Here is a 24,982-nt window from a genome sequence, read left to right as displayed (position 1 = left end):
TTTATGAGTGTGTAAAGAATAGCTGAAATAATCTTCTGTTTAAACACCCAGCCCTTTATTCACTGGGTGTTAAACTTCCTTTGGCAGGGAGATGGGGGCTGGATCCCCCCTGCACTACCCACTATAGTTGGCATAAATTAATAGGATTTTGCAGCTTTTTGCAGCTGTATTTGTACAACTTCATCTTGAAATAATTTTAATTTCTGTGCCTAGGCTTATAATTTTTTCAAGCGCGTTACACAGTTGGCTGTACATAATTATGTCTTACAGCCATAAGCACTGACAATCTGCTTACCTAAACTATTCTGCTCTAAACTTGTCATTTCACTGATGGTGAATTCATATAATGCATGTAATTCACCAGATCAAAAATTAAATTATCAATTAATAATACTGCAGAAAAAAAAAGGAAATTAAACAAGAAATTCCGTATGTCTATCAGAGCATCTGCAGTTAAAAGGGGAGTTAAGAACAGAAAGCCCAGACCAGTCTGGACTCTAAAATCATTGATTATTTGAATGCAGTTGTTGTTGGGGTTTTTGGAGGGTGAGAAACTTGTGCTTGTGATCTTTGAGGACTCTTAGTTGCTTTGGAGAGTTAAATCCAGAACCAGAATGTGCCATAAATGGAAGTGAGATATGAAAAGGCTCTGTAATGTGTCAGAAATTACTGCTTTTATTTTATTTTTCTTTTTTAATCTCTGGTGCCATGTCCTCAAGCTGGCCTGTCTGCCTCTTGCATTAGAAGTGTGTGGATGGGAAGCACATCAATAAGTCACATGAATAAGTCTAACATGAATTCAAGTCAAAGCAAGCAGGGGTCTCAGATCAAACCCACACAGAAACAGAGTTAACGAAAGAGGAAAACTTGCCAAAAATCCAGCCCTGTGAATTCGTTCCAAATGAGCAGAGTTCAGCCAGGTTTGAAATTTCCTGGAAGGCAATCTCCCATCCCTGGTGCACGCGGCACATCTGCACAAGCAGTGGGTGTTTGAGTTGAGGGCACCCACACCAGAGGGAGAGGCACCCTTGGAATTGGGGGTGTTGGTGCAGGAGCTGCAGCTGCTGGGGCACCCTGAGCGTAGGCAGGGGCTGCAGGGAGGTGATGGGAGGGCACAGGAGAGCTGCCTGGGAGGGTGGGAGCTGGCATGAGCCTGGCAGTGTGTCCTGCAGCTGCTCTGTCCTGCATGCAGCTGTGGGCCCCGCACGCCAGGTGTGTGCGTGTGGGCACAGACTGGATCCAGCTGTGCGGGATGGGTGAGCCAGCCTGATGTTTGCTGTCATCTTCTGAGTGTTCCTGACCACAGAGCTCTTGTTCTGCAAGTTTATTGAAGGGAAAATACAGCTCTGGAGTGCCCAGCATAGCTGCTGTGGAAGGAAACATATGTGTGCATGCATGGGCAGAATTTGGCCATAGGGAAGAGTTATCCAGGAGGATTCAATATTTTGTCTGTGTAACAAAAGAGGGTGAGTCCTAGGAGCAATGACATCTCACACTGTCTTTGTTCACTGGTCAATAAATCATAGAAACATAGAATACCTCAGGTTGGACAGGATCCTTCAGGATCATCAAACCTAGACCTGCACTGATGTCATTTAGCTCCCATGGTGCACAGACAGAACTTCATTCCCTGCCTCCTCACATTGGTGTTTCCTTTTACTGACCATTGAAATAACTTCTGTATATGCTGTGCCGTGTAATCTACCCTACATAACAAACAAATAGGTTTGCTTTTCCTGTAATTAAACTTTTTAGAGAGACATTGAGAGCTGCAGAGCTTTAAATCCTGCTCTGCAAGCATCCCAAAGTAGTGTCTCAAATACAAGCCTCAGCAGATTTTGTTCTCCAAAATAGACACACTGGAGGGTTTTATTGTTGTTTCCCATTGTTAGCTATTTGCAGGCAGGTCCAAAAGCTTTATTTTATGCTGAGGGCAGCAATCACAGTGATGCCACAGCACCACTTCTCCATGATCAGGGATATCTGTAGGCATCATGCACTGGGAGCTCAGTGCATGACTCTGGCAAAGCCAAGCCCACTACAAAAGCAAAGGTCACACACACTAAGACCAATTATATCCCTTGAGTCTGGGAAAAACTTCCTTCCTGAGGACACCAGTGTGTTTGTTCTCCCCTGAATGCTTGTTCCCTGTGTCCCAGCTCACTGTCCTTCCAAGAGGAATGCTGCTTGTGGTAAATTGCCATGGGTCGAGTGAAAATCATTCTTCACTTGTTCTTCTGCTGTGCTGCTAAATTTTTAAATGCCATGTGCTGGATTTTGAGCTGAAATAAATTAGCGTGCCTCTGTTTGAAGCTACTGAGTCTACACTGATTTATATCAGCTGAGGGGCTCAATCATTAGTTACAGTGATCAGGTTACTCCTGTGCAGGTCAATATTTGCTGCCCTTATTTATCTTCTGCACTGAGCACTCGAGTTTCCTGCTCAGTTTTACCCAGAAAGGTGCTGGATTCTCTTTTCCAGGCTTGCTTTGTGGCAGACATGATGTAAGGACATGAGGCTTCAGGAGAGATGCACTTCAAAACAAAATGAGGACAAATTCCCACTGCCATGATTTGTTTTTCTTGACTTTGTCTTCATTTGGGCACAGCCATCACAGGCAGCAGTGGGGTCAGCTGCACCAAGGTGCTGCAGGATGGTGCCCTCTGCACAGAAACAGTGGGTAGCCCTTCTCAAATAGATTGTGAAGGATGATCTTCTCCTGCCTGTCACAGCTCCTCTGTCAGAGGAGTAAGAACAGCGTGTTTTGAGCTCTCAGATGTATTTCCTCTCACTTTTTGTCACAGAGCATCCTCTGCAGCAGAGGAGGGTTTGTGCATCTGGTTCAAATCCCAGCCAGGCATTATCAGGCCCTTGCATCTTGCACAGCAGGAACCAGCCTCGGTTCTTCAGGGCCAAAATTCACCTGATAGCAGCACATCAGCTCCACTGGGATGCCTTCAGTCACTGCAGTGAAGAATCTGCTCTCGTGCAAGAGAGATAAGGGAAAGAGTAGTAAAAATTAGTTTTGTTGCTTCTGCTATCAAGGTTCTGGCAGTGATAAGATGTTGGTCACGTGGAGGTGTTCTGTAATCTTCTTTTCCCATCAGAGCTGCTCTCCTCCCTCTCTCTTGCCGTGCTACAGTCTGAAGCATTTCCACAGTGGAGTTCTCAGGCTGCAGAAAGCCCAAAGAAAGGCAGATATTGCTTTAGAAATGACTGTGCCATATCAATTACTGTTAGATGGGAAAGATCCATTAGCATTGGCCACTTCCTGATATGGGCACCTTGGCTTCTTGACCTTTATAATAGTGAGTGGGAGAGATAAATAATTACTTAATTATTTAATCACAAAGACCATGCAACAAATTGCAGTTTACTGAGTTTTTCACTGGTAAAGACAGAGACCTGATATGAGCTTCTGGCAGTCCCAAGTCACCACTCAGAAACTTTGACCAGCTGCAGAGTTACACAGAGCAGATTGCCCCCCTGAGCCCTGCAGACTTCAGCCTTTTTGTGTCAGGATAACTCAAGCTAAAACATAAATTCTTTGCTGTTTCAGCAGGTAGGAAAGAAGAGTTAAGCTGCAGCAAATCCTTGGCCTGGATGCACTGCTGCACGCCAGGTACTCTGTGCTTGTAGTGTGTCATCTCATCATGTACAGAATTTGGTTTTCTAGGCAAAAGCATTGTTATTTCACTTCTATCCCAAGCAGAATAATGGTAGTTTTGAATTAGACTGTGAGTCTGACAACTTCAATTTCATCCTGTGCTTATGCGTGGGGTCACACACAGTTACTGGCCAGAGTTGCAGGCAGAAATTCTCTCCCACTGCATTACCAGCTCCTTATTGAGCCTGATTGATATGCTGTTCCCCATCTGCTCAGTGTTACATTTTCATCCAGGTAGAGGAGAAAAATCCTGGTAAACAATTCAAAAAAACTTGGAAGCGAAAGGCATGAAAACTATCATAGCTCCCCATGGGCATAGGGAAGGTTCCAGAGGAGTGTGTCCATGTGGATGTAATTGGCCTGAAGGGAGCAGCAGGGTTGGAGAGGAGCCCCTGGACAGAGGGAGCCATGTGGAAGCCAAATGACCTGTGAAATGCTGGGAGCTGTCAGCAGCTGAACATTTGGTGCAGCACCTCAGCCAAGCGCTCGCAGGGTGCGTGCAGAGGAAGCAAATCCTCCTGGAAAGGAGCAGGAGAGCTGGATGGGAATGGCTGGATGGGAATGGCAGGATGGGAATGGCAGGATGGGAGTGGCTGGATGGGAATGGCTGGATGGGAATGGGCTGGATGGGAATGGGATGGATGAGAATGGCTGGATGGGAATGGGAATGGGAATGGGCTGGATGGGAATGGGCTAGATGGGAATGTGCGGATGGGAATGGGCTGGATGGGAATGGGATGGATGAGAATGGCTGGATGGGAATGGCTGGATGGGAATGGGCTAGATGGGAATGACTGGATGGGAATGGCTGAATGGGAATGTCTGGATAGGAAATGTTGGATGGGAATGGCTGGATGGGAATGGTTGGATGGGATTGGCTGGATGGGAATGCAGTGGATGGGAATGGATTGGATTGGAACAGCTGGATAGGAAAGGCTGGATGGGAATGACTGGATGGGAATGGCAGAATGGGATTGGGCTGGATGAGAATTGCTGGATGGGAATGGGCTGGATGGGAATGGGCTGGATGGGAATGGGTTGGATGAGAATGGCTGGATGAGAAGGAATGGCTGGATAGGAATGGGCTCCTCTGCAGGTCCCACAGAACAAGCCAGGCACACAGGAGAGGTTCTCCTCTTTTGGGTTCAAACATTTCATAGCTTCGTTTCTTTAATGCAGGCTGCATCATCAGTTATATTAATGGCTTAAATGACAGCTTGAATATCTCTGGAGCACTGCTTGGACTCTGTCTTATCATCAAAATAAATAACATTAGAAATCACTTTGCAGAGATTTCAGCTGGAAGATTTAACCTGACATGGGAGAGATCCAGCCATTGAGGCAAAGGCAACGTTTTACAGTTTGACTTTGGATTTGTATTTTAAGGAAGAAACTTAAGTTCTTAGCAGTGAATCACAACCATGTGGTAATTTGGTTTCTAGTCTAGGTGTAGTCCTTGGTTCTCTTTCTCTTGGTGGAAAAAGAAAACCACTTCTTCCAGGAAATGTGATGTATTCTTAAGCCTTTGGGAGGATGGATTTCACCCTTGAAAGACTTTCTTCTCTTCTTTTTATCTGAGACCAGATAGAAAGCTTTTAGAAAATCATGTGTGAGATGAAACCAGTCCCAGGTGAGGAAAAAAAGAAATCCCCAATTTAAAATGTGCAATTCCATCCCTTCTTTCTTTGCCATAGAGGTCTTTCCCTGCTTAACTTTGTTTGTAAATGCCACCACCATGGACACTTGGCTCAGTTAATGGTCATTTTGTCCAGGAGTGGAGGAGCACTTAAGGACAAACTGCTGTTAAACCCAGGACTGGAGTTAGTGAAAATGCTGGGTTGCAAGGCACAGAAGAGAGGGTTTCCTCTGAAGACAGAACTGTTTTAGAGGATATTTTTGGTTTTTTTCATTTCCTTCTAGGACATAGCTTGGGGTCACTGGCAAGTGTGATAGAACGAGACAGAGGTTAAATGTTACCTTCACCTGGTTGGGTCTCCAAATCTGTCTTAATTTTTCTCTGCTTGACTTTTGCATCTTTTTATTGAAACCATATGTGGTTCTTTCAGCAACATGCAGTAATTTGTTTGAAAATATGGGGCTAAAGATGTGTCTCTTTACTGGCTTCTGAAACAACTGTGAAATAAGAGTTAAGAACTTTTATACAAATGAGTCCTAAACATATTGCAAATTCAGTTAAAAATAAATAAGTCCTTAGCAAAGATTTCAATAAACAGTAAGAGTAGTTGAATTAAAATATTTCCACTAAAATTAATGAGCCAATCCTGGAATGCTTAGACTGACTCTTAAGTGTGCTCTTTTAAAGGCTTTGAATATGTTTGCCTGCCTGAATTTCTATGGAGCATTTTGAATGCATGACAGATTATAATCTTCAATTATTTTAATTTGGTTTTCTTAATGGGCAAAATAGCTAAGAGCTTAATAATAAGACACTTACTGCTTATCATTTACATTATTTTATGTGTTCATTAATAATTATAATGGGTTTTATAAAACAAAAAAATCAAGTCTAAGTATCCTCAGGTCATGTTAGTGCAAATGTTGCCTACTATTCTATATGGTAAACTTAGTGTTTTTTGAAGGCATTATTGACTCCATATGTTGTAGAGCAAGACAAAGAACTCCAAAGGAAATTTATTTTCTGGTTCGTTCTGCAGAACGGAAATGTAACAGAGGAGAAATGCCTTGCTTTGCTTTCCCAGATACATTTCCAGGCACAGTGCAGGGATGGGCAGAACCCAGACCACAGATACCTTATGAAATTCTCTAAATGTAGTTTATTAGGTACAGCAGTACTGTTGTTACAGTCACCTCTTCTGCAGGCTCAGTTGTCCTTGTTCATTCAGCTTTTCCTTACACACCCCATTTCCTGGCCCTCCAGGCATTTTCTTTACTGCTCTCTAAACAGTCTCCATTGGAACCCTTCTTTTCCTGGCAATGTCGTGCTCCAAAAGCTGTATAATTTATGGTCTCAATGGTGCCCTACAATCTGCTGACCACGCAGCTTTGCATGTCCCAGCCCTGCTCCAGGCATGGGAGCATTGCAGGGATCTCTGGTGGATCTCTGGTGGCTTCTGTCACTGCCAGGGCAAGGGAGGAGGGCTTGGGAATCCAGCAGCAAGAAAGGGCAGTGCTGGGAGCACGAGGGTGTGGATCAACAGAAGGAAAACAGTGATAAAATCTGATGCCTTAGAGGAAGTCACCTCTTGGAATTCTGTTCACCAGTGAAGTTTGTGGGAATGGTTTAGCTACCCAGTAAATCCTGCTGGAGATGCATGATCCCTAAGATGTTATCTGCAAAAGCAGGATGCAATCCTGTGCCACAAACACTGCTTTTCCATCTAAATGTGACATTGAGGAGAGGCCAGCTTGGAAGGGCTTAGCCCTGTGTTGTCTCAAGAGTTGCAGTGTTCATTTTCAAACATTTTAGCTATTAGATCAGAGCCTGCAGTAGAAAATCCCCACGTTGTGAAATTGCGCCAATTCTCCTGTTTCTGGATCGCTTTGTAGGAAGAAGGGCTGAGGCAGAGTCTGGGTGCTCTGGTTCTGAGCTGCAAGCACTGCAGTGCTCTGGGTGGTTCCTCGGTGGTGTGGGCTCCAGGCAGGCCCTGCTGGGCCGCAGGGCCGCCCTGTCCTTGCTGGATGGCAGCTCCAGAGAGGGCCCTGGCTCTGCTGCTGCTCCCCCTGGGGCTCTGGTGGCTGCTCCCACATTTCCAGAGGGTCCATTTGTATCTGTCACAGTTATTGAGGGCTCCTGCGTGGAAAATGCTCCCTGTGTTCATGAGGTAGGATGGGAACAAGGGATTGCATCTTCCAACATAAATTGCCTTTTGATCTGGGACATTTTCCCTCACCAGTGAATCAATCCACTCCAAGCTCCATCCCGGAGGGGCTTTTTAGAGCATAAAAGCTGCTTTGCAAGCAAATTCCTTTTATGACAGTCATCAGCCATCATCATTCATCCTGCTCACATCATCATATGCAGAGTTGTATCATGCCAGGCACTGGAGAAGCTCAAAGCTCCAAGGGTTCTCTGAGTAAAAAATGTATAAATGCAGCTAAGGAAAACCATCCCTCTGCCATCTGTTCTGTAACCCAAAGGCCTGCATACCTCTTGACTGCATTATAAAAGGAGAGATAAATGAAAGGAAAATTCATGTGTATGTTCTCCAGTCAGAAGATTATCATATGGATCTGTTACCATCTTCACAATTCCCAGGCTGAATGAAGGAAAAAGTAACTCCCTTCTGAACCAGTAAATCCCCACAACCTGTAATTTTTATTCCTGATTTAGTGATCTCCTTGGCAATAGAGAGGGCTTTATTATTATTTTTATTATTATTATTATTATTATTATTATTATTGTAAACTGCTCCAGGAACCGTTTCAACAAAAGAAGTAAACCTTGCATTGTGTTCAGATAATGTTCTTAACTTCTCAACAAGATTTAATAAATTGCACCCTGGGAATTAGGCAAATGAAACCTTTGGTCAAAATGTTACAGGATTAATGAAAAAATCTTTTTTTTATTATTTTTTAATCTCATTAAGAGGATAAAATTATATGCTCCAATATAAAAAGTATGTGTGTGATAAACATCTCCATGGTAGTAAAATGTACTATGCTTCATTGTCAGTGGTCTTTGCAACTTTCTGTGACAAGTGCTACTTCTTACATTATTTTTTTTTTCTGAACACTTCACACCCTTGTATATTTACTGGAAATGGATTTAAGTATAGGTAGGAGGCAAACCCTTGTGCTATGATTGCAATTAACAGCAAATAAGGAGTCTTTGCTGAGTATTTGCAGTATATTTCCCCCTTCTATGTTTTGCTCAATGCAATATAATTAGCTCATGGTTTTCTCTCAGTATAATTGGCTGTAGGTCTTATGATATATTTCATCTCCTAGATCTGCAATGATTTACATACAGACAGCTTAGACCCTATTAATGCTAATAAAAGTGCTGCAAGGACATCCTATAGCGTGCACTTTATTAAACTGTACATAGCTTTCTTCGAGAGCTTCTGTTTATCTGCGTTTCCCAAAAATAAAATATAGTGCCTTTAGCACTGAATATTTAAATCCAGGCTCCTTTTCCCTGTTTCTGTCTCTCTCTATGCATTTCTAATGCTTCTATCACAATGGGATCTGGGTACTATATGCAACAGGAAATAGAGCAGAAAAATGTCCACTAACAGGCTCTTCCCTCCTGTGATTTGGGTTAAAACTGCCCCCATTTTGGTTCCCTGGAGTGTCTGCTTAGCTCTTTGGTGTTTGTGCTCAAGCACAGCCATAGCTGAGCCAGGCTGGGGCTGGGTAGAAGTGCAAAATACCTTTGTTGGGTTGTTTAGGGGGTTTTCCACCTTTTTTAAGGGTAAATTTACATCATATGTTGTTTGGAGTTGTGCAGACGCACAGCTGCATGTCCCACATTACCCTTTTTAATTTATAAGGTGGGAACCCCACCCTGGCTCAGAGCTGGAGGTCCAGCAGTGTCTTCCTGTTTTCACTTTTCCTTAAGCCTGGCTCCAGCTGTGGATGTGGTGGGCTGGAGCTTGAACTCCCTGGTGTGAGCTGTGCACCTGCACAGACATTGCCACCAGCTCGATTTCCAGCCCTTCCCTCTGGCAGGGCAGGGCTGACCTTCTGAAAATGGGAACTGTGATCTTCAGCTCTCAAACTGGTGGCAGTGCTGTCTCTGAAAGCACAGTCGTGCAAGCAGCGCTTGATTTTAGTGCACCCTTCCTCACCCACAGATTTGCTAATGAAGGTTGAATTCACGGCTTCTCTACTTGGGTCTTTCTTCCAAATATCCTCTAGCCCCTCATAAATCTGGACAAATCCTCCTGTGCAGCATGAGGGCACTTTCAGTGTCCCCAGGCCCTCTTTTAAGTGACTACACCAGTGTAAGTCCAGTCAGTTTTCTCAGTGCTAACAGTGTAACAAGCAGAGAATCCTTTGGAGAGAAGACAAATGGAGCTGTGTCTGTTCCCTGACCTGCAGCTCCAGCGGCGCAGGTGCCACACAGATCAATCCTGGTGCCTGTAATAACTGACATGATTAGCCATTAGCAGGAGCAGGCAGCTTGGTGGGGGAAGTACAAAGAAAACAGTGTACAAACTTGGTAATGATCTGGACAAAGGTATCAAAGGAGATTCTAGGAGCCAGGGTTCTGATACTGCCCTGCACTGACACGTTCAGCGTCTTGTCAGCCTCCTGTGTCAGGAGAGGAAGGAATAGCAGAAGGTCACATATGGGAGGAGTGTGCAGCAGCCCACAGCCCCATCTCAGTTCCTTTGTCTGACAAGCAAAGCCTCCTCTTCCCTCAGGAAAATGACCTTCTCTCCCCAAATCCAGGCAGTTTGGGGGACACAGGCTCCCACTAATTCACTCAGGCCCCTCCAAGGGTGCAGCTGCTGTAGCAGAGATGCCAACGTGCATTCAGCTACCAGGGCTCTATCTATTATCTTCCCACTGCCTCGTTGTATTCACAGACCTGTTAGGGAAAAATTTATGCACATCGCTTCTTGCAGTGCCAAGACACTTTGTGATGGTGCAGGGGGTGGTAATTTATTTGTACCTTGCACTTTCTTTCGGGAATAGTCATGCTGTTGCAAGAACTTCTTTCAGCATTTGATCAGAAAATTAAATTTGTGTTTAAAGAGATAGTCAGGGTTGCTAGGACAACATATTAACCTCCCTTCTTTTTTTCCTCAGCTCTGTCTCCAAGGTTCATGGAACTCACTGTGCTGTACTCGGCTTGCAGTGTTGTTCTCAAGGTGCAGGAGGGAAGGGCTTTCAGAAACAGTGTCCAAAACATATTTTTCCTCAACAAATAATCACATAAAATGGTAACATCCCACTGGGCATTCCCAGGCTGGCCTTGTCAAGCCAGCAGGGTTGGACAAAGAGGAGCAAACAGCCCTGTTCTTTGAATTTCATGGGAGTATTTGTGTGCACAGTTACCAGGACTGAGAATACAATGGAGGAGCTTGCAGACAGCATTTTCAGAAATGATTAATGGCTGGGAGACTCTGGGTATGGCTGAAAAATTTGGATACTTTCAGGAGATCAGAATTTCAGTAATATGTAAACAGTGGGTTTTGTGCATTTTAGGCTCTTCCACATCTCAGTTGAAAAGTCACAATTTCAGTGATTTCTCATTAATTAAAAAGGAGCAAAATAGCTGAAACTTTGTGGAATGTACTTTTCATGGCTTTTCACCAAATCTTTGGCGTTCAGCTCCCTTGTCAGGACCGACAGTGGTATTACATCTCTGCAGCCTTCGGACCCAGATCTTTTAAAGTTGCTTAAACACCCATGTGGCTTTTGTCCAGAACTGATGGGTTCCTGTCTCTGTTATTTCCTCCAGATCCGCTCAGATAAGGACAAGGAGATCCACATCAGGTACAGCATCACTGGAGTGGGAGCCGACCAGCCGCCCATGGAGGTCTTCAACATCGACCCCGTGTCCGGCAGGATGTACGTGACCCGGCCCATGGACAGGGAGGAGAGAGCTTCCTACCACGTGAGCATCCAACATCCTGACTGCCAGCTGGGCCCACAATTGCCGGGTTCAAGAAGGGGTGTGCTGGATCAGCCCAACCGGTGCAAAGTGCTGGGTGGTGGCAGCTGAACGTGAGCCAGGTGTGCCCAGGTGGCACCTGGGCTGTATCAGCAGTAGTGAGGCAGCAGGACCAGGGCAGGGATTGTCCCCCCGTGCTGGGCGCTGCTGAGGCCACTCCTCAAACCTGGGCTCAGTTCTGGGCCCCTCACCACATTGCACATGTCCAGGGAAGGGTGGTGGAGCTGGAGAAGGGTGGAGAGAGTGAGTTTGATGGGGAGCAGCTGAAGGAGCTGGAGGGGGCTCAGCCTGGAGAAAAGGAGGCTCAGGGGAGACCTCATAACTCTGTGACTCCCTGGAAGGAGGCTATAGCCATGTGGGTTGGTCTCTTCTCCCAAATAAGAAGTGACAGATCAAGAGGAAATGCCTCAAGTTGTGCCAGGAGAAATTTAGATTGGATATCAGGAAAAATTTCTTCACCAAAAGGGCTGTCCAGCCCTGGCACAGGCTGCCCAGGGCAGTAGTGAAGTTACCATCCCTGGAGAGATTCAAAAGCCATGTAAATATGGCACTTGAGGACATGGTTGAGTGATGGGCTTGGCAGTGCTGGGGGAACAGTTGGACTTGATCTGAGAGGGCTTTTCCAACCTAAACAATTCTGTGATTATATGAAAGTGGAGATAAACTGATGTCTTTCTCAGACACAGAGTCATTTGTTTAAAATGGTGCAACTTCACACTGCTTGTTAAATCCATGCAAATTTATGTGTAGACTGAACCACCCAAAACCATGAGAAGCCAGTCACTACATTAGCATGTCTTGGGAAATTACTCATTTAAGAATCATTACTGCATCTAAACATGCAATAATTGCTATAGTCATTTTTCACTTTAATTCACCAGGAGATGTTCAGGCAGTATGATGGGGGTGTGTCAGATAGGTTTTTAAATACGCAGATAGGCTAATATTAAATATCAGGGAATTAATTAAGATTAATTACACTCAAAAGTGATGGTGCCTCGTGCTATCCTAGTTCATCAAATGCTCTCTACCTACAGAATGCTCACAGTATAATTGACTGCTGTGTTTTGATATAAATCCCAGCTCTTATATTGCACAGTGTAATTGCACAGCAGATCCAGTCCCACAAATTGCTAAAAGAATAGATTGCCCCTTGCATGATAGCCCTGCAAAATTTCAAGCATTTTCTGCATCAGCTGGAGTGGTTGTGAAAGGCTGTTTCATGGGCTGCTATCAGCCCTAGCCCATCTCCTGGCATGGTAATGGCCCTTCCCAGGGAGGCTGTAATGCCAGCAGAGCGCACGGGTCACTGGCAGTGACACCGCGTCCCGAACGGCGCCGTCGGAGATGCACATTCTGTCAGCTTTATCAGGTATCCAGTTAACCATGTTGACACAGCTTCTGGGCTGGGGTGGAAAGATAAAGAAAATAGATTACCTCTTTAGTTGGGTGGAAAAAGAGATTTCCCCTGGGTAAAAGGAGATCTGAAGAAAAATTATTTTATACTCTGTGAACAAGAACAATTATTTTGTTTGTTGTGCCTAGGAAAATATGAAGAGAGGTTGTTTTGGAGAAGAAATATTTGAGATAAAGTGTGTGTCGTCTCAGCGCTGTTGATATTGTTTCAGCAGTGCCAGGTTATTATAACAGTCTAGTCAATAATAAAAAAGTTAAGACTTTTGATGGAGCCGCTGTGATGTCTGCGATCAGACACTCGCAGTCAAAAACTGAGATGAAACAAATTTTGTCCTCCATCCTGAAAAACCCTGTGCCCCTTAAAGATGAACTGAACCTACCAGTCACAGTGAATTCAGCAAATTGAATTCTTGCCTTGTCAAAGGTGATGGGATGAATCTGCCTTGTACATAACACAGGATTTCCAGCCTTTGCTGTTCCTCACAGAAACCTTGAACTAGTGGCATCCATATGTAAATAAGCATATTCATACTCTGAAGGTTACAGGAAGATGTATTTTATAGAGAGAATAAGTATGTTATGAGACCTTATAGACAGGAATACTGAATGATAGAAAAATCTTTGTTAGGAAAATAGTAGAAGGTGATGAAGAATATTTTAAGCTGTGTCTGTAAATGACCTTTAGATCCTTCAGCCTCAGTAGCAATGGATTGATGATTTCTTGAACCATCAGAAATCAGTTTTTCATTTATTAACCCTTTGCAAAGCCTTTAGAAATACACCATGCAAAGCAATGACCCAAACACTGGAGAGGAAACTTACAGTGCTGAAAATGAGAATAAATTTGGCCCATTTCCAGAAAGAAAATAAAGTCCAAAGTTTTGGCTAGTGGAGAGTTGAAGAAGTCAATGAATTTATGCCGCTTCATAGAGCCCAGTCTCTAACTGATAGGAAAGGCAACATGGAGCCAGGTTTGAACTGAGTGCTGGAAGAGCAGTGACTGAGGTGTCAGCTTTGATGTGAACTGGAGTGTTTGGCCACCTTTAAACTTGTTTAAGATCTGCTGTGGTTTCCTTTAGCTTGAATTAGTAGCTCTGCTCTTGAGTGAGAATGTCAGTGGAGCTGCAAGGCAGCACTGGTCCCTCTGACCCAGCAGGACATGGAGTTCTGTGTCTGTTCTGTGCAGCCTTGTGTTCCAGCTGAAGGTGGCTGCATTTACACAGCTTCAGGTTTTCTGCAGCCCCAAAAAAACCCGAATCTTTTCAGCATCTCTGTCACTCTCGAGTGTTGTCCTTGCTGCTGTTGTTCCCAGGTAATCTAAAAACTAATTATAAAAGAAAGAACAATAATTTGCAAGTCTTTGTAAGGCTACATATCAAGAGTTCTGTTTCATTAACTCCCACATTTTCAACACATATTTTCTTATGCATAATTATCTGTATTGCTCCAGGACTACCATTTTTAAAATACTAGTGTTTTAACACTCCCTGCATTCAGCAAGCCATTTGTCTGATGAAACCTGCCTCGTTCCCTAAGGTGAAACAGATTTTTTTCTAATTAGATCAGGAGTTCTGCAGCAGAACTTCCCCTGTTTTTGTGATCATTCTTGAACTTTTAGGGAGGATCATTCCGAGTTGAGGTATGCAGAGATGTATGTGCATCTGGGACTCAGAGCCCCTGCCTAGGTGCTCTGTGCTGGTGAGAGCAAGTTCAGCTGTATTTTGGCCTCATCTGTTTGTGCCTGCACTCCAAACCAGAGCACAAACTCCCCAGGGACCTCACAGGCATCCCAGACACAGAGAAAATACGAGCAGAGAAAAGTAAAAAGGGCTCTGCAGCCACTAAACCAACCCCACAATGTGCACAGGTGGCATTGAGTGATGCCCTGGGAGCCACCCTGGTGTCATTAGTGCCATGGGACACACAGCCAAGGGACAGACAGCTGTGGGACACAGTCAAGGGACACACAGCCATGGGATATGCATCTGTGGGACACACAGCAAGGACACACATCTATGGGACACAGCCATGGGACGCACAGCAAGGGACACACAGCCATGGGACACACATCTATGGGACAGGAATTCATGGGACACAGCCATGAGACACACAACAAGGACACACAGCAAGGGACACACAACAAGGGACACACAGCATGGGACACACAGCCATGGGACACACAGCCATAGGACACACAGCAAGGACATACATCTATGGGACACAGCCATGGAACACACAGCAAAGGACAGACAGCCATAGGACACACAGCAAGGGACACACAGCCATGGGACACACATCTGTGGGACAGGAATTCATGGGACACACATCTATGGGACAGGAATTCATGGGACACACAGCAAGGGACAGACAGCTGTGGGACACAGTCAAGGGACACAGCAAGGGACACAGCCATGGATATGCATCTGTGGGACACGGAGCAAGGGACACACAGCCATAGGACACACAGCAAGGGACACACAGTCATGGGACACACATCTATGGACAGGAATTCATGGGACACACAACAAGGAACAGACAGCAAGGGACGCATGTCTGTAGGACACACAGCCATGGGACACACAGCATGGGACACACATCTGTAGGACACACAGCCATGGGACACACAGCAAGGGACACACAGCCATGGGACACACAGCCATGGAACACACAGCAAGGGACAGACAGCCATGGGACACACAGCCATAGGACACAAAACAAGGACACACATCAAGGGACACACAGCAAGGGACACACAGCAAAGAACACACATCCATATGACACACATCCACGGGATACATATCCATGGGGCACATCCCCACATTTCTCAGCCCTCTCACTGGGGCAGGTTTGTGTGTGTGCTGCATCCCCCCTTGCAGTCAGCCCCTGGAATGTTCCCTGCATGCCAAGGAAGGTGCAGCAGGTAGTGATATTTAATATGCATGAGTTCTCCTGGCCTCATTTAGCTGCGCTCCCCAGGTCCCCTTGGTGCTGCTGACAGAATTAGTGGCTCTGAATGTCTTTTCTGATCCAGACACCAGCTTCGTATTAAGCTGCAGTTAGGCCTGGCAAGTACAAGGGATAGAAAATTGGTAGCTTAGTTTTCCAAGACGTTTTTCAAGCTCTGTTTTCAAAAGACATCAGCATAAACATGTCAGTAAGTAATCATTGCTTATGATACTCAAGTAATATGCATTACAGGGAAACTTTGAAGGAAGTCCTAATCCAGTTCCAGACACATGTATGCACTGTCAGCTTCAGGCTGGTGAAATACTCCCTCAGAAATGGCTGGAGCAGAACAGGTGGGGTATAGACTGACAGAGAGTTGTTTTAAATGCAAAGGAACAAAACAATTTTACTACAAATGAAGGGATAATTCCAGTATTTTGAGCCATGTTGAATAATGCCAGCGGTTTGAGTCACAATGCTCTAAATTGAACTTTTAATCACAATTAAGAGCACACAAATTAGGCATGACATTGTATGCTTATTGCTTAGAGGCTCTGTCACTGATTGATAATGTATATTTGTATTAGTAGTATTAGTGCCTAAGTAATATTCATATTTAACACAATTCACTGTGTTGACTTTGACTAACTACCTTCAGATACCACCAGCCTCCAGTGTAATCAATAATCATGATACCAAATCATTTGTATGCCAACAGCTACATTTACACTGGAAACTGTCAGTAGGAAAACCTCAGAGACCTGTGCTAGCTGCTGCTGAATATGATAGCAATAATTGTCACACTTTTAAACAATATTTGTTAAAGAATATCGAGCCAGCTCCTTGGCTGGTGCAGCAGATGATGCATCAGCTAGAGATTAGTTGGCTACGTGTATTAATTTTTCAGAATCCTTTGCAAGGTATTTAATTTGATTTTATTCCTTCTTCACTCCTGTCATGTTCTTCCTCTTGGGGAAAATGTAAATATTTCAAACTAACTTTATAAATGTTTCTTAACTGTCTCTTCAGGCACCCACCAGCTCCCATTTGAGTACTTGTGCATGCCCTAGGTCTGGCATGTGTCCTGTGGCCCAGGTGATGCTCACAAAAATGAGCCCCATCTCAGCCATTGAGGAATGGCTCCAGAACAAAGTGTTTGTCCAGCTTGAGGATGCCTCATGAATACCAAAAGAAGGACAAAAGAATGCAGGAGAAGATGAATTAAGGAAGGGAAATATAGTGTAGATCAGCCTTGGAGATCCAGCCAGTTTCCCATACAGTGATTGACCCTCTGGAGTCCCTCCTCCCTTGGCTCTCTCTGCTGAGGATGGTCCCTAGTAAGGAACTGTCTCCTAACAAGGAATGGTTTTTAGCAGGAAGAGCTCCCATGGAGTTGAAATTGAACCCTGTGGCTCAGGACTCCCTTCTCCCTTTGCCACAGCTGGCACTGACCACAGGCAAGCCACATGTTGTGGGAGATAGGGAGGCATTGGCACATGAGAGTTGTTCAGAGAGAACAGGCAGAGAAAAGGAATGCAAAAAAGCACAAAAGGAAAGAAATGTTCACTGAAGCCAGGCCAAAAAAAGGAGCAGGAGAGAGGGTGCCGTGTTCCTGGCACTGCAGATGCTGAGCCAGGACACCAGTGGCCACAGCAGTGACCACAGCAGTGTGCCCAGCACTGCCTGCCTCCCATGGCTTGTCCCAGTGCTGGTGCTGGGCTCAGGACACTTGAGCATGGCACCACAGGTTTGATGAGATCCCTGCAGTCTTGCTTATTGAATTTTTTTTGCCTGGAGTGCAGGCAGTAATGCGCTGATGGGTACATGTGCTCGGTGAGTGCAACAAGCAGATAGATGTGCATTGCTGAGAAATCCCTTACTCCTGGAGATTTCAAACAAAAGCTATCGAATGTAATTAAAAATTTGCAGGGGGAGAGTCAGATCTGAGGGGGGAGATACCAGCTTTGCTCTCTGCTTTATCTCTGAATGGAACCATTTCCGCTGCTGGAAATGCTGTAACAGAGAGCCCAGTGCTGCCTCAGTTTGAAGATAATAACTTTAATTTTAGCTCTGAATTACTTTTTTTCAAAGACAGTCTGACCTCTGACTGTAAAGTTATTGAATTGCTACATCTGACATGATGAAGGATAGCTCAACAGGTGGGAGCCAAAGCAGTTCCTATGTAGGAAAGAAATGCAGATATTAAGAGCATTGCAAGTCATGAAACACAAATGGTACACCCTGTATTGAAAGCAAAACTGGACTTCTTCAGGCTTTAAAGAAAACGTGCTGCTTAATTTCCTTTGAAAAAAAAGAAAGTGTTTTTCCCCCAGCTCATTTCATGTGGTAGTTTGTTCTCTTTGCTTGATTAAATGTTAATCCAGCCCATCCTAATGGTGTGCAGCTCCTTTTGTTAAGCTCTGGACTTCTGAGCACCATACATGAAGGGGAAAGTTGCATCAATCACCAGCACAGCGAGAGTGAAAGACAGGAACCAGGGCTAATGCAATTAGCACATTTATTTGTCATGCATCAGAGGAGCTGGAGACCTCCCTGTAAAGTCAGCTCTGACTCCCAGCAGCAGCCTGGTGGTGTGGGGAACTGCTGGGAGGGAGCAGAGGCCTCCATCCTGCTGGATGGCAGAGCTGGGGTGTCCCTGTCCTTCAGCCCCATCTCCCAGCCAGCCCTGGCACGAACAGAGGAGCTGTGGCTGTCCCATCCCTGCAGGTGTTCAGGCACGGTGGGGATGGAGCTTGGAGCACCCTGGTCCAGTGGAAGGTTCCCTGCCTTTGTCAGAGGGCTGGAACTAGATGAGCTTAAAGGTCTTTCCAGCCCAGCCCATTGTGTGACTCTGTTAAGCTGATGTCCTCTGAAGCCTTGGTTCCCTCTTGGGTTTTCTGTGATTGAAAAGGCTCTCAAGGTATTAGAGTCTTTTTTTCCAAGCCCCGCCACTGAAGAAGAAGTCGAGATTCCTCGGCTCTGCTTTTCAAAGTTGTTTCTTTTTCCTTATCTATAACATTCTTTCTCTGACCTGTTGAGATCTGTCCAGAAGGTCAGGTTGTGGCATAATGACCACCCTTGGGGTGGTGTTAGCTTTTTATACTAAGAGCTACATGTACTTTATCTACAATAATTTTCCAAAACCTATCACCTATGTTAGACAGTCTGTCTCTACTCTAAACCAATCCAGAAGTGTCACCACCACAGCAGAAGATGGAGGACAAGAAGAAGAAGAAGAAGAAGAAGATGAAGATGAAGAAGATGAAGAAGATGAAGATTAATATGAAGAAGATGAAGAAGAAGAAGAAGAAGAAGAAGAAGAAAAAGAAGAAGAAGAAGAAGAACAAGAAGAAGAAGAAGAAGAAGAAGAAGAATTCTACTGTTTCACCCTGTGACAAATCAGCTATCATTCTACTCAAACTCTTGTGTAAATCTTCACACAAAGTCAGTAATTTTTTCCATGGGTGAAAATCAAAGGCACAGGTGTTTTTGACTCTGTGCCAAGGTCTGTGAGCCCCTCACCAGGGTCTCGAGTCCTGCAGGGCAGTCAGAGGAATGTCCTGGGTTCTGACATTTCCCCAGCCCACCAGCCCTGTGGGATGTGACACCATCCCGAGTGCCATCCCCTGTTCTCGTGGCAGGGTGGAGGTTCATCAGTGCTCACAGGGGCTGAGATGAAGAGGGATGGTGGCCAAAATCTGCAGAGCCTCCCCAGGTCCAGCCAGGTCGGGGCTGTGCAGCCATTCCCTCACTGTCAGAGCTCTCCCGACACCATTCAGCCACACACCATTTACAGTAGCCATCTGTTCCTTCTAATGAGAAACCTCTCCATTTTTTTCACCTGGTTACTGATTGTTCCAGACTATTGTGATTGCTTTGTTTTATTAATTACTCATTTTGACATGCTGTATCTGTCTCTTTTGTTCAGAAAACAGATGCTCTTGTTTCTGGGCATTATTACTGATGGTTATTGCTAATAAGATAAAGCTGCAGTTCCAGTTTAACTGAGGGCTTAACACTGTGGCTCTGGTTATTGAAATGCCTCAGCACTGGGTATTTTATTGAAGCCTGAGGAAATTGCATTCTTAGTGCCATGGGGGCTCCCGTTATTTGAAGGAAAGGGACTTTTGAAATGTCTTTTGGTGCACAGAGCAATGGGGTCGGTAGCTGTTGCTGTTCCTGGAGACCATGATTAAACAAAGAATAAACATCACTAAGATCATGCTGAAATCTCTTCACTTACTAATCCCCAGTATTATGGGTGTGAAATGCTGCAGGTTCCCATAAGAAACTTCTCGCTCAAAATCATTTCCTCACTTTATTTGGAACTAAGCAAAATTTGCTTTTCAGATTGTCAGACGAGGTTCAATATGTCTTAAAAATTAAAATAGAGTGGTCTGTGAGCTGTGAAGGGGATAAGATAGCATCACTACACCAGAGTTGAAGTGTTTCCACTGACAATCACTGTTTCAAAATATTATTTCAATATTGTATTAAGCTCTGAAAAACTGTGAGTCGAGTGTAGATGGAAACCATGTCAGTGCTTTCTGCTGGAATTAGATACTGGCTCCATTCAATTTTGAGGAAGTATTTACGACGTAAAGTCAATCCTTGCAAAACAGTCTCTCATTCTGCAACAAATGCAGTTGCTGATATTGTGCTTTCATTGTGCTCATTCCCAGCTCCGGGCTCATGCAGTGGACATGAATGGAAACAAGGTGGAGAATCCCATTGACCTTTACATCTATGTGATTGATATGAATGACAACAGGCCGGAGTTCATCAACCAAGTCTATAATGGATCTGTTGATGAAGGCTCTAAACCAGGTACAGTTGAAAAAAAAATCTCAAATTTTCACAGATTTTCGGGCATTCATGTGGTGTGGTGGCTTGGGCTCTGCTGGGATCACAGGGGATGAGGGAGAGGTTTGCTCTTGCTGGCTGTTGGTGGAAGACTGATGGAGGTGAGAACAATCCCATTGTGTATCTTTTTCTGGATGAAGAGAAAGTGCAGACTTGGGATGGAGGGAACCTGGTGGTCCCTTCCAGGCTGTGGAATTTGTAAAAGCAGTTTTGTAATGCTCTGTAGCACCATTCTCAAACACTCACTGCACACGTACAGGGCTGTTATTCTAATTACAGAGCACTGAAAGCCAGCCTGGCAGTGGCCTTTCCCTGACCCTGTGTCTCAAATGCTCAATATCCTCCTCCTTGATATTTAATTCAGTCATTTGCCAACTCAATATCTGGCATCCACTCAGACTCCAAAGAAGGCTCTGTCTCAAGAAAACACTTTTTACATGGGACCTGATGGAAACCTGCAGAAGTGGGAATATTGACATTGAAATTGCAGGCTCATCCTCTGTCTCCACAGATTATTCTAACAGAGGGTGAAAATGGGGAAAAACCTGAAGTTGAATTACAGGAAATTTATGGGTGAAAAATCAGTGAGGGTGTAAGCTGTATGGGAAAAACTGATGATTTTTACATGAGCACATTTATATGCTTGGAAGAAACAGAGCTGTAAAGGTCTTTAATGTTCTATTTCCAACTGCACTGTTGATTTGTTATTTAAGTGTGGTGTAACCCTGCAGTTCCCAATATGGGAGCAGCGTTGGTTTAGCTCATTGCTGAGCGTAACTAAAATTACTGTATCCACTCTTTGTTCTGTGTCACCAGTACAATTGGAAGCCTCCTGAAATCAGAGGGAGTTTTTTTTCCTGGCTTCTCTCCTTGGTTGTTTGCCAGCTGAGGGGTTAAATACCCCGTGACTTTGGTTTGTGTCAGCAAACATTTATCACAGCGGCTCTGCTGCCGGAGGTGTGACAGGGAAGTCTCCGGTGGGCACTGCTTTTAACAAGGTGATTCACAGCCCTGATTGATTGTCTTCCAGCACTGAGAGGGACGGGCACGTGGTGGGGACAGAACGTGACATTATTGCTGAGCAAAGAATAGGTACAGCTCCCCTTCTGATTCCTTTGGGTGGTGATGTCCCAGCTTCAAAGTCCTGGTCCTGCTTGGTGAGAAGCCCCTGAGCTGACAGCTCTGATGACATCTTCCCAGAGAATTTTTCCAGCTTTCATTTGAAGGCCACTCTGGGGCATATAAAGGTTTGAAGATTGATACAACATTTCCATAGCAAATCAAATTTCTTACATCTTATTCGAGGACAGATCAATATTCAAAGTGTTCCCAAATGTTTTAACTAGCTCTGTTCATCTGTCAGAGAAGCAGTAAATTGCATCCTCTTCTTGTCTGAAATCCAGATAAGCCTTTGAGCTATTAAATAGAACAGGATAATTTGCCTACAAAATACTTGTGCCTCTGCTTCTAGCAGTGTTTTTTGGTATTCTCTGTCCCAGGCTGGAGTGCTTGCCTTTAAGGCAGGAAGGTAGAAAGCAATCTGTTTTTATTCAAAAGCAATTACATTTGTCTTTGATGTATTTGTCAGGGGTTTTTTCCCTCTCTCTCCTGTTTAATCGGTATTCTTTTAAAGGTTTATATTAGTATTGAATTTCTCTTCCTTGCTTTTGTTGAGCCTCCTAGGAATTTGGGTATTGGAGGCCCTCATTCTGTGTGCTTGGCAAGAAACATGATCTTGTGCCTTTGAGAAAGTGATAGAGAGGTCATGGAGTTAAAGGGAATATCTGCAAGCTCCTCTTTTTCCTCAAAATTATGTGTCCCTCTTTTGTGCAGAGACAAGTGTAGACAATGTATTTAGCTAAGGGAAGATCTTGCAAATATTTAGAAACTTTTTATTAGTTGAAGATGCCTCAGAATATTGTAACAACTAAGGAGGTACCACACCAGCCTTTGCAAGAGAAGAAATACGTTACCAGAATTTGTGATTATTTCTGGCAGCGGTTGAGAAATGAAAGACACTGCATATTCTTTGAGGTAACAGCAAAATTTGTTCAGTACTGATTCAACAGTAAGTTAGAGATGTATATGCATCTATAAAAATATATCTGCATATGTGTGAATATCCATGCTTCAAGCAAACCAAAAAATCTTGTTATATGTTACAGGAATTCAGCATTCATTTTCCTCTGCTCAGTGCTGCTGAACTATGCCTGAGGACTGAAAATGCTTCCCTGGATATCCTGTGCAATTGTTATTTCTCACATCTTCCATATGCCCATTTATAATGGCTGTGATTAAAAATGCAGGATTACTTGATTACGACAGTATCTGCAATGTTCTTAATTTTGCACACCTCTGATGAGAGATATCAGAGTATCCCAAATAAATGCTGGCTCTGAGGGCAGCTAGAATGATCAGCCAGTGGCTGTTTGAAGTCAGTCGGAATTTTGCCCAGATTTAATAAGAAAAAAGCCCAGATAAAAAAAGGCTATATGGAGTTTGAGCTCTACCCATGGAAATTTTGCAGAGCAAGATCATCACAAATGTGCTGTTGAGCAGAGGCTGAGCAGGGCACAGTGATCTTGAGCTGCAGGGAGAGCCCTGGTAAGGCTCCAGTGGGATCAATAGAGCAGATTCTGTGTCAGTGAGCAGGAAAGGGCCCTGAGGAGCTGTCCAGCACTCCCAGGGTGCGGGATGGAGCAGAGGCAGGGCTGTGTGTGCCCAGCAGGCAGGGCTGTGTGTGCCCAGCAGGGCTGTGTGTGCCCAGCAGGGCTGTCCCTCCGCAGGATGCTGGTCCCTGCTTGGGGCCGGGCTGTGCTGACCTGGAACAGAGTGTGCGGCCTCATCCCCGAGCCTGGCAGGGATGGAGGGTGGCCAAGTGAGATGTGACCTACTGACTCAACAGTGAACAAGCCAAAAGAGGGTGGAGTGAAGCAAGGAAAGGGAATGCAGAAGGAGGAGTGCTCCAGCCTGCAGCTCGGTGTGACACTGCTGGGCACTCAGCCTCCCGCAGGAGCAAGTTTGCTGTAGCCTGGAATACAGATACACAAAATTGTCCAAGAGCTGGAAGAATTGGCTGTGATGTGAAGAGACTCATTAGACAGTCTGATGGGGTTTAAGTGAAGGGGCTTCCCAGCCTGCAGAGCACTCAGCCTGGGTTCCCCAGGAGCTTGCTCTCTGCAAGTCACCTTGAAGCAACCCTTGACAGGAATAGAAGAGAAACCATCAAGTATTATTAATTATAATAGGTTGTTGTTGTTGCTGGCTAAGATTATAATAACTTAATTGAAATAGTGTCTTGAGCCACAGCATAGTGTTCCTGAAATCAGGAGCTCACTCTTGGTGAAGTTCTCTGTAGTGAGAACTGGCCCCTGGACACCCTCAGATGTGCTGGCTCTTAAACTGAATTACATCTCTTTGCTTTTCTGATGCTCTCTGGAAGAACAGTTTAATGCATTTCTAGCTTATCTAGCCTCAGGTCAAGTAGCTGGGCAATTTAAAATGTGTAAAAGCAGGCCCTTCCAAAAATGCAGAACAGGAGTAGTGATGCAGGATTTCCTTTTCCACAGGACCATCTTTCTTCCTCCCTCTCCCCCTGCATGCGTTGTTTTGATTTAACGCGCCACTGTTTCAAAGTGTATCTTAAAAGACCGTATTTTACTCATGTTGAATAATGTTCTAGCTCTTTGAACTTTGCCTCTGTGTGAAGAACACACAGCCAAGTTTTAAAAATGCAGCTGCAAGCTGGGGCTGAAATTCCCCTGCTCCCTCTGGCAGCCTTAATCAGCAGAGCTCTCCTGGAGCAGCGCTGACACAGCGGGATGGGTGCAGGGCTGGGCTGCCCAGCACTGCCTGCCCTGCAGGGATTCTGCTGCATTTTCCATGCCCACACCTCCCAGCTGCATCACAGCAGCTCCTTAAAGCAGGAAGGATCTGGGGTTTGCAGTGGGATATTCCCCTCTGTGAGCCCAAGCCCCTGGACTTGTACTGCTGGCTGTGCAGGATGCCAGCAGTGTCCTTGGGGAGGGCTCTTTCTGGAGAAACTCTTAGAGTTTTAAAAAAATTACTCAATAAGATGGCATGAAAATGCTTAAATATGAAGGAAGAAAGGGAATTTAATCACAAAACAGTAGTGGGGTGGAGAAGGATTACTTCCCTCTGAAGAAGCTTTGTTTCGCCATAACCACAGCAGACCCTTCCTCGTGGAAGGATGTGGATGTCTCACTTAACTGAAGTGTTCAGTTCTGAAAAGGTCAATGTGAAATGCTCTGCAGCGACTTGAGTGCTTTGCTCTGGGTTGTATCTATTTTGTTCTAACAGAAAGATTGTCAAAAATTAACTCATCTCTCCAAAACAATTTGTTCCTGTCAGACTGGCCTTTTCCATTCCCATTTATCCTTTCCACTTCACTAACTCTCTGGATGCATCTTGGTCCCTTTCAAGTCAATAGCACAAGTCTAAGTGACTTCTTTTAAACTCTATC

General features: G+C 44.7%; 1 protein-coding gene across 1 annotated transcript in view; it reads left to right on the top strand.

The window, feature by feature from the left end:
- CDH4 (cadherin 4) overlaps nt 1-24,982 on the top strand; it is a 419,518-nt gene that overhangs the window by 308,302 nt on the left and 86,234 nt on the right. Inside the window, exons 5-6 of the mRNA XM_074553930.1 lie at nt 11,062-11,217; nt 20,319-20,463. Coding sequence (XP_074410031.1) covers nt 11,062-11,217; nt 20,319-20,463 — 301 coding nt within the window. The remainder of the gene's footprint in view (nt 1-11,061; nt 11,218-20,318; nt 20,464-24,982) is intronic.

This window comes from Zonotrichia albicollis, chromosome 17 (assembly GCF_047830755.1).
Source record: "Zonotrichia albicollis isolate bZonAlb1 chromosome 17, bZonAlb1.hap1, whole genome shotgun sequence".
NCBI lineage: Eukaryota > Metazoa > Chordata > Aves > Passeriformes > Passerellidae > Zonotrichia > Zonotrichia albicollis.
This window is presented reverse-complemented; position numbering and strand designations above follow the sequence as displayed.